The sequence below is a fragment of the Arachis ipaensis genome, chromosome B5, assembly GCF_059453495.1.
Source record: "Arachis ipaensis isolate K30076 ecotype BB chromosome B5, ASM5945349v1, whole genome shotgun sequence".
Lineage (NCBI taxonomy): Eukaryota > Viridiplantae > Streptophyta > Magnoliopsida > Fabales > Fabaceae > Arachis > Arachis ipaensis.
Genome location: NC_142440.1, coordinates 28315725 through 28334525, shown reverse-complemented (window position 1 = coordinate 28334525; position 18801 = coordinate 28315725). Strand labels below are relative to the sequence as shown.

At 32.1% G+C, this 18801-nt stretch overlaps 2 protein-coding genes and 1 pseudogene across 2 annotated transcripts; 2 read left to right on the top strand and 1 right to left on the bottom strand.

Moving 5' to 3' along the window:
- The first annotated feature begins 3083 nt into the window (after nt 1-3083).
- Nucleotides 3084-5240, top strand: LOC110271861 (uncharacterized). Its single transcript, XM_021123461.2, has 4 exons — nt 3084-3494; nt 3525-3984; nt 4073-5141; nt 5234-5240. The coding sequence occupies exons 1-4, from the start codon at nt 3084-3086 to the stop codon at nt 5238-5240; spliced, it is 1947 nt and encodes a 648-aa protein (XP_020979120.2).
- Nucleotides 5241-5260: 20 nt separating this feature from the next.
- LOC148563698 (uncharacterized) lies at nt 5261-6338 on the top strand (annotated as a pseudogene).
- A 6900-nt stretch (nt 6339-13238) lies between these two features.
- On the bottom strand, nt 13239-15253 carry LOC107643506 (D-ribose-binding periplasmic protein). The gene is made up of 3 exons (XM_088489123.1): nt 14503-15253; nt 14167-14306; nt 13239-13731 (listed from the first exon to the last, which is right to left on the bottom strand). The coding sequence occupies exons 1-3, from the start codon at nt 14825-14827 to the stop codon at nt 13618-13620; spliced, it is 579 nt and encodes a 192-aa protein (XP_088345249.1). The 5' UTR covers nt 14828-15253; the 3' UTR covers nt 13239-13617.
- Nucleotides 15254-18801: the final 3548 nt, after the last annotated feature.

Sequence of the window (18801 nt, the reverse complement as noted above, 5' to 3'; positions counted from 1 at the left end):
TATTAATTGTAATATAATTGTAATATAATTATAATAAAGATATTTTTAAAATAAATTTAGAAGAGAGAATAATACATTCATTTTGGAGAAAAAATAAATTCATGAGGAATTGACACCTCACTTTCGTTAGTTGAAAGAAAATTCAGTTTTAGTATATTAAGTAGATTTTTGTACATATTAATTTTATATTTAATATTAAAAATATGACAATTTACTATGTTATTTTACTATTAATGTATGTAGTATTACATTATAAAATATAAAAATTGAAGTGATTATTATATAGCTTAGATGGATTGGACTAAATATAAAAATATAAAACAGAATTGTATTATTAAATTTTAGCAATTTTAATTAGTTAATAATTTAAAATAAGATAAAAGTGACTATTCATAATTGAATAGTTTTAGTTAATTATACTAAAAAAATAAAAAAATACTCTAAATAAAAAGCCAAATTAACTTTAATATTAAATTCATTAATATAATTTTAATTTTATATAATAGTTAGATAATAGATTAGTAAAAGCAAATGGAAGGATGACTTTAATTAGTATTTGATAAAATATTTATTTAGAATAATTAAAAAAGTAAAAGTATGATATTATTAAAAATAATACATTTTTATGTTTAAAAAATTACATTTAAATAAAATATTTGTAAAATATAAAATTTAGAGTAACATAGCTTCATGAGCATCAATCGTTAATCAATTATGAACTAACATAAAATTATAATATAATTTATTTACGAAAAAATAATCAATAATTAACATTAATAAATATAAAAATCATCCAAACATTTTGATTAAAAGTATGAGTGGTTAATTATTATTCATTATTAATAATATTTGTTCATAACAAAAAGTAAAAATATAATTATTCAAATTTAGATTTTAGAAGAATTAACGTTATAAGTAACAAATGATATATTTTATCATGTATATTATAAATTAATGAATTAAATTAACTGATATAATGAATTATATAAATTATATTAAATCATATGATATTTAAAAAGAAAATAAAATGAATAAGAAGAAAATAAAATGAAATAGAAGAGAACTACAATAAAATAAATTGAGTGTGAGTTTTTTTTTTCGTAAATTTCATATCACATCCGTTTCAATAATAATAAATAAAAATACGTCAACTTGGTATCTAAGAGAAAATGTTGAAATAAAATCAAAACACAGTTCTAAAGTAAAAACTTAAATTAGACCATAATATCATTGCACAACACAAATTGAAAGTAATTTCACACTACAATATACCACACAAGCAGGTAAATGACTTAAGTTTAAATACGAAATTTTTTTTTTATTTATGCATACATGATAACACCATGATTTATAAATGCTTCATGGATAACATATCATATATTGCTCCGAATGATGAGCATGGAAGTTGGAGAGTGTGTGGTGATTTGTGTCCACGATAGTTGCCTTCTTGCGATGACGCCTCGTAGGGAAAAAAAGAATTGTTGTAAAAGCTACCCAATGAAAGAGTAATTGGTAAACAAATGATATTTTCTTCTAGCATATATGGTCTTTTATAATGGTAAAATAAAAATGAAAAGAATAAAATTTTATATTTTTATATCAGGAATAGAATTTGATATTTATCCTAATAAAATTAAATAATTAATTAGTTATAATTCATGTGTTTAAATAAATAAAATAAATTAAATAAAAATATTTTTAAGAATTAATCAAATCAATTAGTTGATACAAATAATTAGTATAATTGATTTTATTTGATTTATTGAATTCAAAAAAATAAATTAAGAAAGAATTGATTAATTAATTAGTTGATATAATTAATTTATTATAATTGATTGGATTTAATAAATTAAAAAATAAATAGGAAAACATAGGAAACAATAAATTTTTTAACTAAATTAATCTATATTTATTGTATTTAATCAGTGTAAGTAACAAATCATCTATGTTATTATGTACTTTATACATTAATAAATTAAAATAATTGATATAATAAATTACAATTAATTGATTGATATAAATTATAATAAATTGTGTGATATTTAAATATCTAATCAAATTAATTAGTTGATATAATTATTTTATTGTAATAAATTATATTCAATGAGTTATAAAAAATAAATTAAGGAACACGCTCAGAAGTATGCCACGTCAGCTCTATCATTAAGTGTAGAAATTCAATTATTATATAATAGAAATATACATTCTTATATATGTTATAGAAATATGATTTGATTCTATTAACTTGCCAAATTTTTTTAATTTGTCACGTATATTCAGTGTGAAATTATAATTTTTCTAAAATAAATTTAGATGAGAGAATAGTGCTTTCATTTTGGAGAGAAAATGAATTCATAAAGAATTGACACCTCACTTTCATTAGTTGATAATGTATTAAATATTAATTTGAGGTAATGACCAAATCAGTACCCGAAAGATTCAAACGCTGACATTTTAGTACCTTACTATTGTAATTGACAAAATGGTACCTGAATAAATTTAAAAATTGACAAATGTGTCCATATGCTTGCCAGACCAAAGCTCCGGTGAGGACAATGCTGACCTGGACACCGGATTTTCTTGACAAAACAGGTTTTATTTGAGTTGTAATTTTTAATTAAGTAATTTAACGCCTAGGCGGAAATAAAATTAATTGAATTTGATTTTGTCCCAAATCAGAGGTCTTTGCCCTAATCCCCAATTAACAAGTGCTGTTACTAGTTGCTTACTTATTGTGACTTAGTGTTTCACTAGGAGTAAAACTGAAAGGTCACGTAAAGAGGGAGAGACGTTGCTCTGGAAGCTTGGCGCGAAGAAGAACGAAAACGAGGTGAGAGACATTGTCGAAGTCGGAGCGTCAAGTGTGAGGGATTGCTAGTGGCATCATCGCATCTCCATTCTTCGCTAGGAACAAATCTACGAAGAGGTAAGTTCGCGTTCATTCCATCGTCTCATTTACGTGGCTTTTGTGGACAGCATTATGATCATTTTGATTGTTTTAGTAGTGAGCCATTTTTGTTGTTTGTTTTATGTGCTTGTAACTACTTGTTTATTTATTGTATCTTCCCTCTACGATTTTTTAGATGGATCGTCTAGTTACGTTTGTTTATCATCACATGGGCGCCTTGAAAAGGGGTGGGGACGGTAATGTGATATACGATGAGGGTTTAGTAACTGAGATACACAGGGTGAATGTGGAGACATGCAATTTATTTTTTGTTGAGGGCTTATTTCTATACTTGGGTTACCCTGGATACAATGAGGTGTACTGGCTAGAACCTGATTTAGACTTAGGTAAGGGTCTTAGAGTGCTTATGACGGATGCTGAAGTGATGAGGATGTGTGAGAGTGCGATGAAGAATGACAACACTGTCCACCTATATTTTGATCACCCCATTGATATCAACCCTGAGATCATTGATGAAGAAGTCGTGTCTGATGGTAGCAGTGATAGTGTGGTTGAAGTCAATCCAGCTAGTGATAATGTGAACGAGGTTGAAGTTACTAATAAGGTAGTCGGTCAGGCTAATGAGAAGGAGAATAAAGGTGTGAATGAGACCAGTGGTGAGGTTAATGAATTGAATATGGCTTTGAGTGTTGTTGTGAAGGAGACTGTGAATGAGGTTGTAAATGAGGCCACTGTTGATGTTAACGAGTCGAACAAAGGTGAGAGTGGTGCTATGAACGAAGCTGTGAATGACGAGAATGAGGACAAAGACACTAAAGGAGCATCAGCTCCAGAGAAGGGTGTTAAGAAAGTTAGAAAGAGGCATCCAAGACCACCACCTAGTGGTTTATCCCGAGAGAGAAGAGCTGCCCAAAATGAACAACCTGAGAGTGATCTTGGAGAAGCTAAAGCGGTAAATGAATCCACATACGAGACCAATGCTGATGATGTTAATGATCCGAATGAAGGTTCTGATTTTGGAGAACCAGTTGCGAATGAGTTGAGGCCAGAGGAACCTGAGAGTGAAAATGCGACAGGTAAATTCGTTGTTTTTTTTTTTTTGTTAGAGGTTATGTGAATAAGCATTGCATCAATTCTCATGTATCTCAAATGATTCTGCAACAGATAATGTAACACAAACAACTGGAAGGACCAATACAAGGAGAAATCATCCACGGCCTCAACCATCTGGGCAAAGAATTATACCTGGAAAGGAGGATGAAGCATTAAGGGTAGAGGTGCCTAACCCGAATAGAGAAGATGGCGAAAGTGAACCTGAGATGTACCAATATGAGTCTGAAGAACTCTGTAGCCCTCCTGTATCTGACGATGAAGATGAACCTGTATTTCCTCAACATAACCCCAACACGCCATATAGGAAAATAACTCTGGAGTTGAATATGGAGTTCGAGACCATGGACCACTTCAAAGCAGCAGTACAGAAGTACAATATACAAATTGGGAGACAGGTATTCTATCTTAGGAATGAGAAGAATAGGTGTAGGGTGATTTGCTATGACCCCGACTGCCCTTGGTTGTGTTACTGTGCCAGGACCAACTACCCAGCATCCTTTCAGATAAAGACATTTGTGGACGAACATACGTGTCCCAGAAGCAACAAGAGTAAGTCAGTCACATGTGCTTGGGTTGCTGAGGAACTGGTGCCAAAGCTCAGAATCCATCCCAACATGCTGCAGAGGGAGGTACAGGAGTGGTTTAAAGTGGAGTATGACATTTCAGTTAATGAGAGGATGATGTATAGGGCTATGGACAAGGCCAAAGAAGTTATTGAGGGAACAGAGAAAGATCAATACCTAAGGCTTAGAGACTATCTGAACGAAATCATGAAGGCTAATCCTGGTTCAAGAGCCAACATGGGGACTACTCCACAGCCAGAGGGGTTGCCTAGGTTTAGGAACTTGTACATCTGTTTGGCTACTTGCAAGAATGGATTCAAAGCAGGGTGTAGACCCTTTATAGTTTTGGATGGGATGTTTTTGAAAGGTTACTTTGGAGGGCAATTACTAACAGCCGTTGGTCAAGACGCGAACAATCAACTGTTTCCAATAGCGTATGGGGTTGTTGATGCAGAAACTAGGAAAAATTGGAGATTCTTTCTGGAGGAGTTGCACACTGACATAGGGGACTACAATGAGAATGGCTGGGTTTTTATGTCGGACCAGCAAAAGGTGATGTGCACTATGACCCTGTTTTTGAATTTTTGTATGTTTCTTGAAGTTACTTTTCGAATGTCTCCTAATTATTTGTGGTTACCATTCAATGCAGGGATTGATACCAACATTACAGGACGTGATGCCGGGGGTCAAGCACAGATTTTGTTGTATGCATATGTGGAGAAATCTGAACAAGAGATGGAAAGATAAGGAACTTAAAGCAGTATTTTGGCAATGTGTAAAAGCAACTACTGATCAAGAGTTCAATGATGCAATAGCAACTGTAAAACGGATCAACAAACAAGCATGGGAGTATTTGTCAGAATTTGAACAAGAACAGTGGTCGAGAGATCAGGGTTTTCAGAATGGCCGAAGGTAGATAATTTGACAAGCAATAACTGTGAGTCATTTAATTCAACAATTGTGGGTCTGCGGGGGAAGAGCATTTTGACAATTCTTGAGGAGCTTAGGTTCTATATCATGAAAACAATGGCCACTCACAAGGACTCACTGAGGGGCTTACACTGGACAGATAGCCCCTGTACAAGTCAGTAGGCTAGAGAAAGAAAAAAGACAAGCTAACTACTGGGAAGCACAATGGTGTGGTGATGATGAGCACAACCAGTTTGAAGTAACAAAGTGGCAACATAGAGTGAGAGTCAATACACGAGAGAGGATATTCTCATGCAGAAAATGGCAGCTGACTGGACTACCATGCTGTCATGGGATTGCAGCAATCCAGAGAAAGAATGAGAAGCCTGAAGACTATGTCCATCACAATTTCACCATTGAGGCATATAATAGGACTTACCAGTTTCACATTAGAAGCATACCGAGTCAAGAGTACTGAGAGCATCACGAAGGGCTGCCATGTCTGCCTCCTTCATACAAGAGGCCTATTGGCAGACCTACAAAGAAGAGGAGAAAGGATAGCACTGAGCAAAGCTTTGGGAGCCAATACAAGGCCAAGAGAAGATACGGACAGATAACATGCCAAATCTATAAGAGGGTCAGTAAAACAAAAACCAATATTAATATCTATTTACTTTACATTTTATTTTCTATTTGTAAATTTGATGAATGTTGATTTACTTTACTCATGTGCTCTTTGTAAGGCTGGACATAATAGCAGAACTTGTCCTGAGAAAGAAGCTGGAACAGCTACTGAAGAACCAGATCTTGATGAGGAAGAAGCTAGGGAGCAAGAAGCTAACTAGGAGGAGACCATGGAGGCTGCACATGTTGCAAATGAGGAAGATCTCACTCAAAATCATCCACAAAGTCAGCCTAATCAGGTAAACAATGTGATTTAGCTTACCTTGTTGTTTCAAACTGTTGGATCTGTTTCTATAAAATGTTTGTTTTCATGAATGGACAAATTGATGCAGAATAACATCAATGATGGGAACACTACAACGAATGCTGCACCCTTAATGTAGCCACTGTACCAGCAGCAACCAACTTGGTTACTCCAACAGCTAGTTCAGAACCAGCACCTTCGGTTGTCACAAGACCACCAGCACCAACACCAAAGAGGAGAGGCAGACCATCTTTTGTAAGGGACAACCTAGTTCCACCAAGAAGAAGAGGCAGCACCACTCGAAGAGGACTGGCAGCCACTACAATACCTCTAACTCCAACACAAAATGCAGCAGCTGCACCACCACCCCCTGCTCAACCTAGGGTTGTCAGGCCTGATGTTGGGTCTAGATCCCAAATTCCTGCATCTCCATCCAATGCTGCAGTCCCATGTAGTGGGACTGGATCAATGCCACAAGGTCCATTAGTTAGGCCCACTCTTCAGGCCCAACCTACAGCTCCATTTAGGCCACCAACTGTGACTAGGGATACCATGGCAGCAGCAAGCCCAACTACACAGAGCATGTTCACATGCTTCATCCCACCCCATCTTTGAAGAAGAAAAAGCCATCCGGACCACCACCATCAAAGCCATCAACAAATGACAAGAACTGAGCTAAGAATCTTGGGTTTTTTAGTTTGTTGTTAGCTCCATTTTGGACATGATTTAGTTAATATGCACCCAAGTGCCATTATGGCATGTAAGTGCTAACCAAGTCTTTTTATATTTTGTAAGTGTCATTTTGGGTCTGTAGCAGTTACTATGAACATAAGTGTCATTTTGCTAGTCTTATTTGGGGCCTGAACTTTGTTACTCTGAATAGTTAATGGTTATAACTTCACGTTATGCTCCTGGTGTTTTATTGAGCTTCTGTTGACAAATCTATTTTAAATGTCTTACATATACTCTATATAGCTTGCTCACATCACAACAACAATAACTCAGTCACAGCACATGAATAACACAACATACATTAAATCATCTCAATTACAATGAGGAGAAGATTACAAAATTCCAAAGTGTCATTGTTATACTATTATACTGTGCACTGTCTATCTACTTAGCCAAACTAAATATAATCAAAGAAGCTACATTTAACCCAATCAATATACACATAAAAATTAGGCACAACTCAACCCTCTTCAGAGTATCCTTCATGTCATTCACCACAGATAGTACCATCATCCTATCAATTTTTTGGCCATCCCCACACTCGACATTGATTCTACTTTTCTTTTTTGGTTCTGATTTGCCCAGCATATTACTATTCTCTGAAGAAACTTCTCCTTCCACACATTCTTCTTGTATTTCATCCAACCATTGAAAATACCCGCAACGATTTTGTGTGTTCTAGCACAACACGAAAATTTCAAAGATCAGAGAATATTCGAAAACTAAAATTGAATAAGCACAGACGACAAACCAAGAAGGGATATTGCATTACTTCCTCACATATTCATCAAAATTCCAAACTTACCTTCCACATAGGCAGCGTAGAAACCATCTATCAGGGTTGCTACTTGTCTTCGACTTCAACGAAACCACTGGAAGGGGACAAAAGCAACATCCATCATAAGTTTTGCTCACAATACCGGAAGCACCATCCACGTCGAAGGCTTGCATCGATGACTGCCTTCTCACCGTTGCAGCTTTTCCACAAGCCCTTGCTGTATGCATCTTCCAATTTTGGATCCCCTCCTGCGAGTGAACGAAGAGAGCAGTATTGGGATTAGGGCAAAGACCTCTGATTTGGGGCAAAATCAAATTCAATTAATTTTATTTCCACCTAGGCTAACAAATTTCTTAATTAAAAATTACAACTCAAATAAAACCTGTTTTGTCAGCAAAATCCGGTGTCCAGGTCAGCATTGTCCTCACCGGAACTTTGGTCTGGCAAGAACATGGATACGCTTGTCAATTTTTAAATTTATTCAGGTACCATTTTGTCAATTACAATAGTGAGGTATCAAAATATCAACGTTTGAATCTTTCGGGTACTGATTTGGTCATTACTTCTATTAATTTTATATAATTATAATAAAGATATTTTCCTAAATTAGTATAAGGTTTAATTATTCTGTTGGTCCTATAGTTTCGTGAAATTTTCAATTAAATCCCTATATTTTTTTCTTTTTAGTTGGTCCCTGCACCAATTTTTTTTCAATTAAGTCCCTCTTAGTAGTAATTGACTTAATTTTATAGGGACCCAACTAAAAAAAATTGGTACAGGATCCAAATAAAAGAAAAAAAAGTGTAGGGACGCAATTAAAAAAAAATTTGGTGCAAGAACTCAATTAAAAGAAAAAAAGTATAGGGACCTAATTGAAAATTTTGTAAAACTATAAAGACCAGCAGAGTAATTAAACCTTAGTATACTCATGCAATATTCATTAAATGCTAATTGTAATATAATTATAATAAAGATATTTTTCTAAAATAAATTTAGATGAGAGAATAGTGCTTTCTATTTTGGTATATTAAGTAGAAGTAGATTATTATTATTATTAAAATAATTAAAAATATTTCTTATTAATAATTGATAAGTAGTTTAATAATGTATTAACTATTGATTTTATATAATTATAATAATGATATTTTTTTAAATTAATATAATTATGCATTATCATTAAATACATTCATTTTAGAGGAAAAATAGATTCATGAAAAATTGATACTTCACTTTTATTAATTAGGAGAAAATTCAATTTTAGTATATTAAATAGATAAATAAATAAGTAGATAAGTAGATTTTGAATTAAATAATAGTAGAGTGTTATTTATGTAACTCACTAATTAGTGGAAACACATGAAAACTAATATCCCTTTAATTGATAATGTTCGATACATGGAACATTTATAATTGATAATATCTCATACTCTCTATTATGTATGATAATACTCTATGATAAAATATCCATAATAATAACTATTTTATAACACTGTCAAGATATTCTCATCATAGTATCTTAATTTTTTTTTTTTTTAGTTTTTTCTAAGTTTGTGTTACAAGAGTCTTAAGTTTTTAAAGTTGTCACCAAAATCACATCTTAGGAAGAGAAATATTAAAAAACCATTAGAATGTATTTGTTTTAGTTATTATGTAATCATTAATTCAATTTTTTTAGTCTAGTTCTTTTAGTTTAAAAATTTAACAACATACTTTATTTCATATTTTTAAATACTGATAACTAATTGATAACTAAAAATATAATAAATTTTGATGGCTCTCTAATATTCCTCTTTTAGAAAACCAATTTAATTTGTACTAGTTACTTTAATTGCTGTACTTAATTTAATCATGATTGTCTTCGAATTAACTTGTCTCAAGCTTAATAAATAGTGTTTTAGAATATTGTTAAATTGGATAGAAATATAAAAAATATATATTCTTGTATTTGTAGTGACTTTATATATTCTTGTATGAACACAAATCTAGGGTCTCAAATTTAAACTTGATAGATAAATATAAGAGTAGTAAATTCATTGACTTTGTTTAAGCTATACTTTAAATACTTGCTTGTTAACCTTGTTTATAGCTCCCACTAACTTTGATGAGACTTGAGAATGTGCCTAAAATATAAAGCATTAGATTATCCTTTAATCTTCCTCGTACCGGTATTTCCCGCCAAACTACCTAACCGTTTTTTTCTTATTACCAACACACCTACCTCGGACACTCTTATCCTGCGCCTATGTTGCCACTGTCCCTTTCTTCGCGTCAGACACATTTCTACAAACACCTTCAATGCCCCATCAGAACCAGTCGTCGTAGACCTTAGTGCTCTCAGGTGAATGCGTTCTCCCCACTAAACAACCAAACTTTATTAGAAAGCCAAGGCTTTTAAGGATTTCTTTCCCTTTTCATTATTCTATCTGAAATTTCATATGTTAGTTACGCATGACAATGTTCCATGGTTATATGGTTCAGAGTTCGGTTAAAAGATGCTTTTCGATGTCATGGTTTCCTTTGGTTCACTTAGTTCATACGTTTGTTGTGAAGGTGGTCAATGTGGGTGTCCCATTGGCGCCACGTGCTTGTGAAAATGCTTGAACGAAGATATGTCTTTCTTTCTTGTGAATTTGATTGTTGACCTGTTAAACTTGGCCTAATATTGTTTCATATCAAACACACATTAGATTACTTCAACTTTCAGTATGGAGAGATGTTTATAGGAGGAGAGGGACTGGGGGCACAGGGGCTTGGGAAATGGGAATTTAATCACTTATCGGTCATCACAAATAATTTTAAAACCAAGTCGAAGGTACTGCATTTAATACCATTGTTTGATTTCCACACCTTCACTAAGAACATTCCCATATCATAATTTTTGTGGCCAGAATTCGTACATATAAAGGAGTTTGTTCATTAATGTTTGTGGCCAACATTCTTTTCCTTGAGGAAATCTTGTAATATTTAATAAGGATATCACAAATGTTTACTGATATGATATGTCACAACATGGCCCCAATTGCACGTGCCTTTATGTTATGTGTACCTTTTCTTATCCCTTTCGGAGTCATTGAGAATTTATTGTAGATTTGATCTGTGGTCCTAAGTTGGCAGAATGTTATTATTACTGGATTTCCGGTCAATGATTGCAAGAAAAAAAAAATCCTAGTTAGGTTTGCCTGTTTGATTATTGTGGACCTCAATCTGTTAAGGCAGTCTGATCTGGAACTATTCATGTGTCTATACAGTTTCTTTGGATGATGGGGAGGATGAAAGTGCTAGTTATGTTGATAATTCAAAATTCGAATTTGGAAAATTGTGAATTAAGTTACATGGACTTATTTCTTTTCTTTTTTTCTTTTCTTTTTTTTAAAATACAGTTGGCAACTGGCAAGAGGATCAGAAAATAGTAAGTCCATCTAAGAAAATTAATGGTGACATCTATTAATGGTATTAAAAAGATGATTTAGAGTTCATTTTGCATGTTGTTTCACATTAGCATGTTCTTCCTAGTTGGTTATTGATGGAGTAGGCCCATGCTAGTTCTCAATAGCTATGAAGTCAGGTCCCTGCAGATCTTGATGGATCTGGCTGGAATTTCTGTCATATTCCTATTTTTTGCAAGTAAATCGTGGTTGAGGATAATTACAATTTAGTTAGAGGACAACCTAAAATGCTATGATAATACAATTTAGTTAGAGGACAACCTAAAATGCTATGATACATACACCAAGTTAAGCATTAAGATTTAAGATCATCCAACGGTATAGATAATAGATCTATACCATTTTATACCATTGGATTATCTTGGTTTATCATGCACAACTTGGTGCATTAAGTCATTCTCATTCCCTCAGAATATCAACTAAAATTGAATGGACATCAGCTTTTTTTAATATAATCATGGTTAGAATTTTGCTAGGACATACATATTAGGAGTTAATATTCAATTTGGCCCTTGAAATTTAAGGTTGGATTCAAATTGACCTATAAAATTTCAATTGATTCAAATTGAACTCCTAAATTTACAATCATAACTCACGTTGAACTCATCTCTATTAATGGCGTGTTGATTTGACACATTAACTTACCATGCTGGATAAAACAAAATGACATCGTTTTATATTGGCACTTAATCTTCAACGAAATGACGTCATTTCACACAAATGGGTTTAAAAAACATCTCATTTTATAATCATCACTAGTGGGAAAGAGATGTGTTTCGTGTAAAACGATGTCATTTCATTGAAGAGTAGGCGCCAATATGAAAAGATGTTTTGTGTTATTCAGTGTGACAAGTTAATATGTCAAATTAGTACACGTTAACGAGAATGAGTTTAGGAGCTCATGCAAGTTACCATTGTAAATTTGGGGATTCAATTTGGGTCAATTGAAATTTTAGAGATTAATTTGAGTTCGGCTTCAAATTTCAGGGCCAAATTGAGATTCTACATATTAGAGATTCAATTAGGTAACAATAGACACTTATTTGTATTAGTTCCCCACTGCATAATTGATTAACAGTCAGTTTTATGTGTCATCATGTTCTTGTCATGCAGGGACAGAGAAAGAATTAAGAAGTATTCTGATGATATATATCTAATATCGAATACCAACTGGAGAATCTAAGCTTGTGCACGAAACCCCTTAAATTATAGAAACCTTTTCCTAATTTAAGCTTTCCATAATCAGATAAATGTTTGCTTCTGAAATAAGGAACTTATTTTACTTTCTTTTCAATCGGATGGCAGACCTCATATCAGCTGGTACAATAACTGATCCCAACATGTATAAAATATAAAAATTGTACTACAAAGTAAGCACATTTTTTTAGACAACTTATAAAACTATTTTAAATTTTCTGACATGTTTGGCTCAAAGCTAACAGTGTTTTGACATGCAACTGTTGTTTGATTCTTCTTCTGCAATGAAGCCAAGAATGGAATATTTAAATTTGATCTTCAGCATAGAGTTATTATATTTTAACTTTTAACCAGTCTTGGTTAAAAAAACAGGAATTTAGTGAATTATTGCACAAGGAGTGTGAAGGTCCTGGGACATTGTGATAAGCTATTCATAGTTATGTTGGTTCCTCTGAGGAAGAGGTAATTACCAAGAATACCTGTCTTCAAGGGTGTGAGTATTTTGATCATAAATTTATGTTGATTAGCTGGGAAGTTTGGAACTCAAAACTACAGGGATTTACACTTATAGTCTTCTAATTTTTCCTTTTTACAAGGTTGATTCAAGTTATAGGTATAACTTGCTTATTAAATCATAACAAAAAGGAAGATGTGGATGACTGGATGCTGTAACTATATCAATAACAAAACTCACTTCTAATAGATTTATACATCATTGCTCCTTTTTCTTTTCTTTTACTCACTTCTAATAGATTTATACATCATTGCTCCTTTTTCTTTTCTTTACTTTTTCAATTTTTTTTTCCCTTTTCCCTTGCTTCTCTTCTCAGTGCTATACAAATACGCTATCACTGAAACATGCCTTTGCCGTTGAGGCCTTAGGGTGTGATTGGTGATGCAATAGAAATCCTGCTTCAAGTTTTGGTTGAAATTCCATGCTCATTTACTATCAATCATCCAAATGGAAAACTTGCAAGATCAAAGAGGCAGTTGAATTATGTTCTATTCTGTGAAACATTATGCATGTCACAACATAGCCCCAATCAACTTGCGGATTCTGAGATGCTTTGTAAAGAGGGGCGCCATGATTTTGACCTTAGTGCTGCTGGATTTACCGATGCCGCCGTCCGAGGCCTATGTCTCTCTGCTCTCATTGCCTGGATTTCATTATGCAATAACACATCAATACTAATTGATGATTACTCATGACTATCCAAACTTATGAAAAGAAGATCAAAGTTTAAATTCAATTCCCAGTAAACTATTGTTCAAAGACTACTGTGGATTATATTTGATTTGGTTATGATGACTTATTTTCTTTGCTGAGTAATCTTTGTTTCTAATGCCATGATTCTATGAGTACCTATTTCTTTTCAAAAAGATGAATCCACCCGAGAGAGAATCTGCACTTATGGTCATAAGACCATGTGAAGTTGTAGATCAAATTCTTCAATGGATTCATCTTTTGGAAAGGATTAATTAAAACTTGCTACCAGAATATTTTTCATGGAATAGTAGTACTAAAACCAAAAGGGAAAAAAAAGAAAGAGGAAAGAAAAGTAATATTGACAATAAAATACACTCATATATACCTGATATGTATTTCCTGTCTCAGACTCCCCTCCTGTTTCAGTAGCTGAAATCTTCTTTTCTTCCAGCGTCTTCTCAACTGCCTCAACCTGTTGCTTTCTGCTCTTTGGATTCTTCTTTGCTTTCAAGACCTTCATAACCTCTGAAACCAGAACAACAAGAACAAGATTTCATCACTCTTCCAGAACAACAAACTAAAACACTGAAGTCACCCTTCTTTGATTCATAAGAAAGATTTGATGGTACTATCATCACACATATGCATACACATCACATATATATATATATATATATATATATATATATATATATATATATATATATATATATGTATGTACCTTGAGTAGTGATGAGCCTGTAGGCATGGCCAAGATTGAGAGTCTCATTAGGCCTTAGAAGCTTAACACGTGTAAACCTCACAGTCTTGTGGTGGTGCTGCTGCTCCTGATTATTACTATTATGATTATTATTATTATCACTATTATTCTGTTCTTGTCTGTGTGGTGGTGGAGGAACAGGCAATGGTATTATCAAAGAAACATAGTGACCTGGGTTACTCCTCATAATCTCACTTGCAGTTACTGGCCAATATAACCTATCAATCTTCCCACAAGGGTGTTGGATCACAAGAACTGCAGCATCCACAGCTTGGCAATTCCCCATCCAATAATCCTTTTTAATTGTTTCTGTTCTCTAAGGTTCACAAAGATGAAGGGAAAATATGGCTGAAGAGATAAGGGAGAATGAATGAATGAATGAAGGGAAGGAAGGAAGGAAGGAAGAAGGAATGAGGTAGTAGTAAGCAAAGGTCTCTATCTATACAGCTCCTAGTAGCACCCCACAATGAAAATAAAAACTCACTATGTTTATAACCTTGTTTTCTTCTCTCAACTAACTCATCTTATGCTAGGCAAGTCAATTTAAGCTAACGGATTGACCTTAAATTGCATAGGAGGAGGGTAGAGAGGGGCATGATAAAAAAAATATTGTGTGTGTTGTGAGAGTGTGTGTACGTTGTTGTTGTTGTTAATAATTGTTCAATCTAGTTAGAGATAATGTTTGCAATTTTGCAAGATCAATTTTTTTATTATTTAATTTAATGTAATTTAATATTGAGGAAGGAGTGATTGGCACCGGCACCGGCCTGTAAGGAATGGTGGAAATGCCACGTGGAGAGACGAGAAGGAGAGGGAAATTGGACGGATGTGTTCGGCGATGTCGACCGGGTCAAGCATTAGATTTAAGGTAAGACAAATGGGACTTACATATTATCATTGCTACTTCCTACTAAAAATAAAATAATTTTCATAATGGAAAAAAGTATTGGGTTATCAAAGCGTGCGTTTCAACAAGCTTTTGCTTCCTTTATCAAGGAGTTAGCATGGTTACCATAATTGGTAACATTTTAGTTTGTCAAAATGTTTTTTATTTCTAATATTTTTGTTCTTAATTTTTTTTAAAAGGTAAAAATAATAAAATTTTATTTTTTATCTTTTTTATACAATTTCTAAAACTAAAATAAAGTATAATTATATTATAATGTTAATAGATATTGACTTTAACTTTTGCTTTAAAAAAATTAGAAAAAAAAAAAAAAAGAGATTCTTTTGAGTGGACGCGATAGACAAGGACACAGCACCATCTTATCCGCCTTACAAAAACTTGCATGCCCTGTTTAGTGTTTTGGTTGCCTAGAAAATATAAGAGAAATAAAAATAGAGAAAATGGGAAAGTAAGATTACTTTAGAAAATTGAATGTTGCCAAATTTTCTAACTTTATGTATGCAACTATTCCCCGGTAGTCTGGTACATGGAAGATTAGTGCTCAGTTTTACTACTATAGTGACAGAGTAATAAAATTAAAGGCACCATTATCTTTGTGGGAATAATATTAAGAAAGCTATTTTAAATTGCACAACTTTTCTTGAGCGCTTCAAAGTTCAATGCAATTTTAAGTAGCTTCATAGTGACCTATGCCGTGGCAAGTAATTGATGATGTTGTTGTTAGTTATTCATATTATCATATATGATTATTGCATAAAATATACTATGTGTGTGAGTGAGAGTGTATATGTGTGTGCAACCATTGCAAATTTTTAAAAATATTATTTATACATTAAAATCAATCACTAAAATTAATCACTATATATTTATTAGGTATAAATATATATTATTTAATTTATTTTTAATATATATTTTATACTAATAATTAATTTTAATAACTAATTTTAACATATACTTAATACCGTTAGCAAACTTTACTTTGTTTGAATAAATGCGCTTTAATTAGGCTTTATCCTTAATAGTGTTGTTGAAAGCGGGTTAGACCAAATCACTACAAACCATTGACAATTAATTAATTGTATTATCATTGATATAAACAAATGTTTTTAGACGGCTTATTAAAGAGTGTTCATCATTAATCATAGTCTGCATTTTGGAGAAAAAGATTATCTACTATTAATTTAGTAGTTTGGAGCTGATGACAAGCTGATGCATCACTCACTCACAAACTCCTTTACCTTTATGACTAACAAATTATGGTTTTGAGAATCCTCATTGATTTATGTAGCAAAGTTTTTTGAGCCTATCTTGTATACTTTGACTAGAAATTATCCCCCCCCCCCCCCCCTTTTTTTTTTTTTACAATATAATACTGTATCATTATTTCTCCACAATCTTAAGTACTCATTGGTCATGAAAGCACCAAAGCAAGAACATGTCTCATAAAAACATGATGAGTTATTATTTTGAGATAGAGACTACTGTCACACCATATATAGTTATTTCATTTAATTTAACCTTTTTCTTTTAATTGCACAACTCTATAAAAGCATTTTTTTTATTTTTTATTTGTCATTTTTGTTTATATTGTTGTGAAGGCATTAAATATTTTTTAAAAATTAAATAATAATAAATTTTATATTAATTAGATTAAATATGAATTTAATTAATATATTAAGTTTAGAGCAACAAAAACATTACAATCCAAATCTATAAAAGCGAAAAAGATATTAAATTATTGCTTCTTTATTAATTTGAATGATTTAGTTATATAAAAAAAGGATAGATTAGGAAAAGTATATAAAAGATTTAATAAAAGGAATGTAGCAATAGCAAGTGAATCCAAAAAATTTTGACAAAGACAAAGTATGTATAACATGACAATAATTAATTTAATAAAAATATTATGTGTATATAAAAAAATTGATGGTTAAGTACAAAAAATTGAATAAAAATTATTGTGGAATCAAATTTAATAATTTAATAAGAATAAATAAATATTACTGTCATTTATTATTTAAAAAAATTTTAAATTATAATAGAGATACTTACCTCCATAACAATATATTTAGAACCGTCTCTGACAATAGTCTTTCTCTTCTTATTATAATAAAAAATTTTAAATATTTATATAAGTATTCATTAAATTTAAAATATGTCCTAATTTTACAAAGTCAAAAGATAACCATCGCACCTAAGCATTTATTCACCAAGGAGGGGAAAAAAACCTCCAACATTTTGTCATAACACTATGGTTCATTAGGAAGAAAGCATATGCTTTAGTTTTATATTGCATTTAATTATATTTATTCTGGTACTGTCATAACACAGAACTTGCTACTTATGCTTCTTTTATGGGGTTATATCCTTAATTTAGAAGGGTCATCATTTTGTCAACATGTAATCCCCATATATATGATGTAGCCGAAAAATTGTTGGCATAGAGCATAACCATTTTCTATATGTTTTGGCTCAATAACTTGTCTATATAAATAGATATCTTGGGATGAACAATGCTCATTGAAGCCAGGACAAGAGAGTTAAATCTCTCTGAAGAAAGATCTTGATTCTTGTAAAGAAATCTGATATATAGTATATTTTGCTTAAACTAACTACGGTTGCCCCAAGAAGGTTTGAAATTTCTCCTTTGATATTCACATGTATAAACATCTCTGCCTTAAATGTCAGTCTATACAAGCCATGTGAGCTGTTGGTGTGACTTTGCCTCAAATATTAAATATTGAAAGGACTATTTCTTGTTCAAACATGACCCCTGTAGGGGACTACACTCTTCATGTTATTTCTTATTATATAGGTTCTTAAGAGTCTTATTATTTTATATATAGTAGTCTTAGTCCTATGTGAAAATCAATATGGCATCTACCCGTTTCTTATTTAATTGGGGTATGAAAAAAATATTCTAATGAAAAAGACATGTTTTAAATATTGTAGTTGATGGAAATCTACCTCAATTATACTCATTCATATATATATATATATATGCAACTTGTATGGGGTGCCAAATTAAGCTCTTTGTAATATATGGTTTTGTAAATCAATCTACTATCAACAAATGGAATATCTTAATCTCTTAATTAGGAATTATAAATTGAATTATGAAAAAAAATATTTTGATGCATTATCAGTGTAAAATAATTTTACACGTACATCTAATTACGCATTGTTACATCAATAAAAATAATTTTTTTTTACATTAACTACGTAAATAATTATCCAAAAGAATGGATACGATTAGACGACTATATAAAATATTTTACGTTATCAATGCATCAGAATTAAATTAAAAAAATGGTTGAGAAATTGATATTCATCTCATGAAATATCAGTCAAGG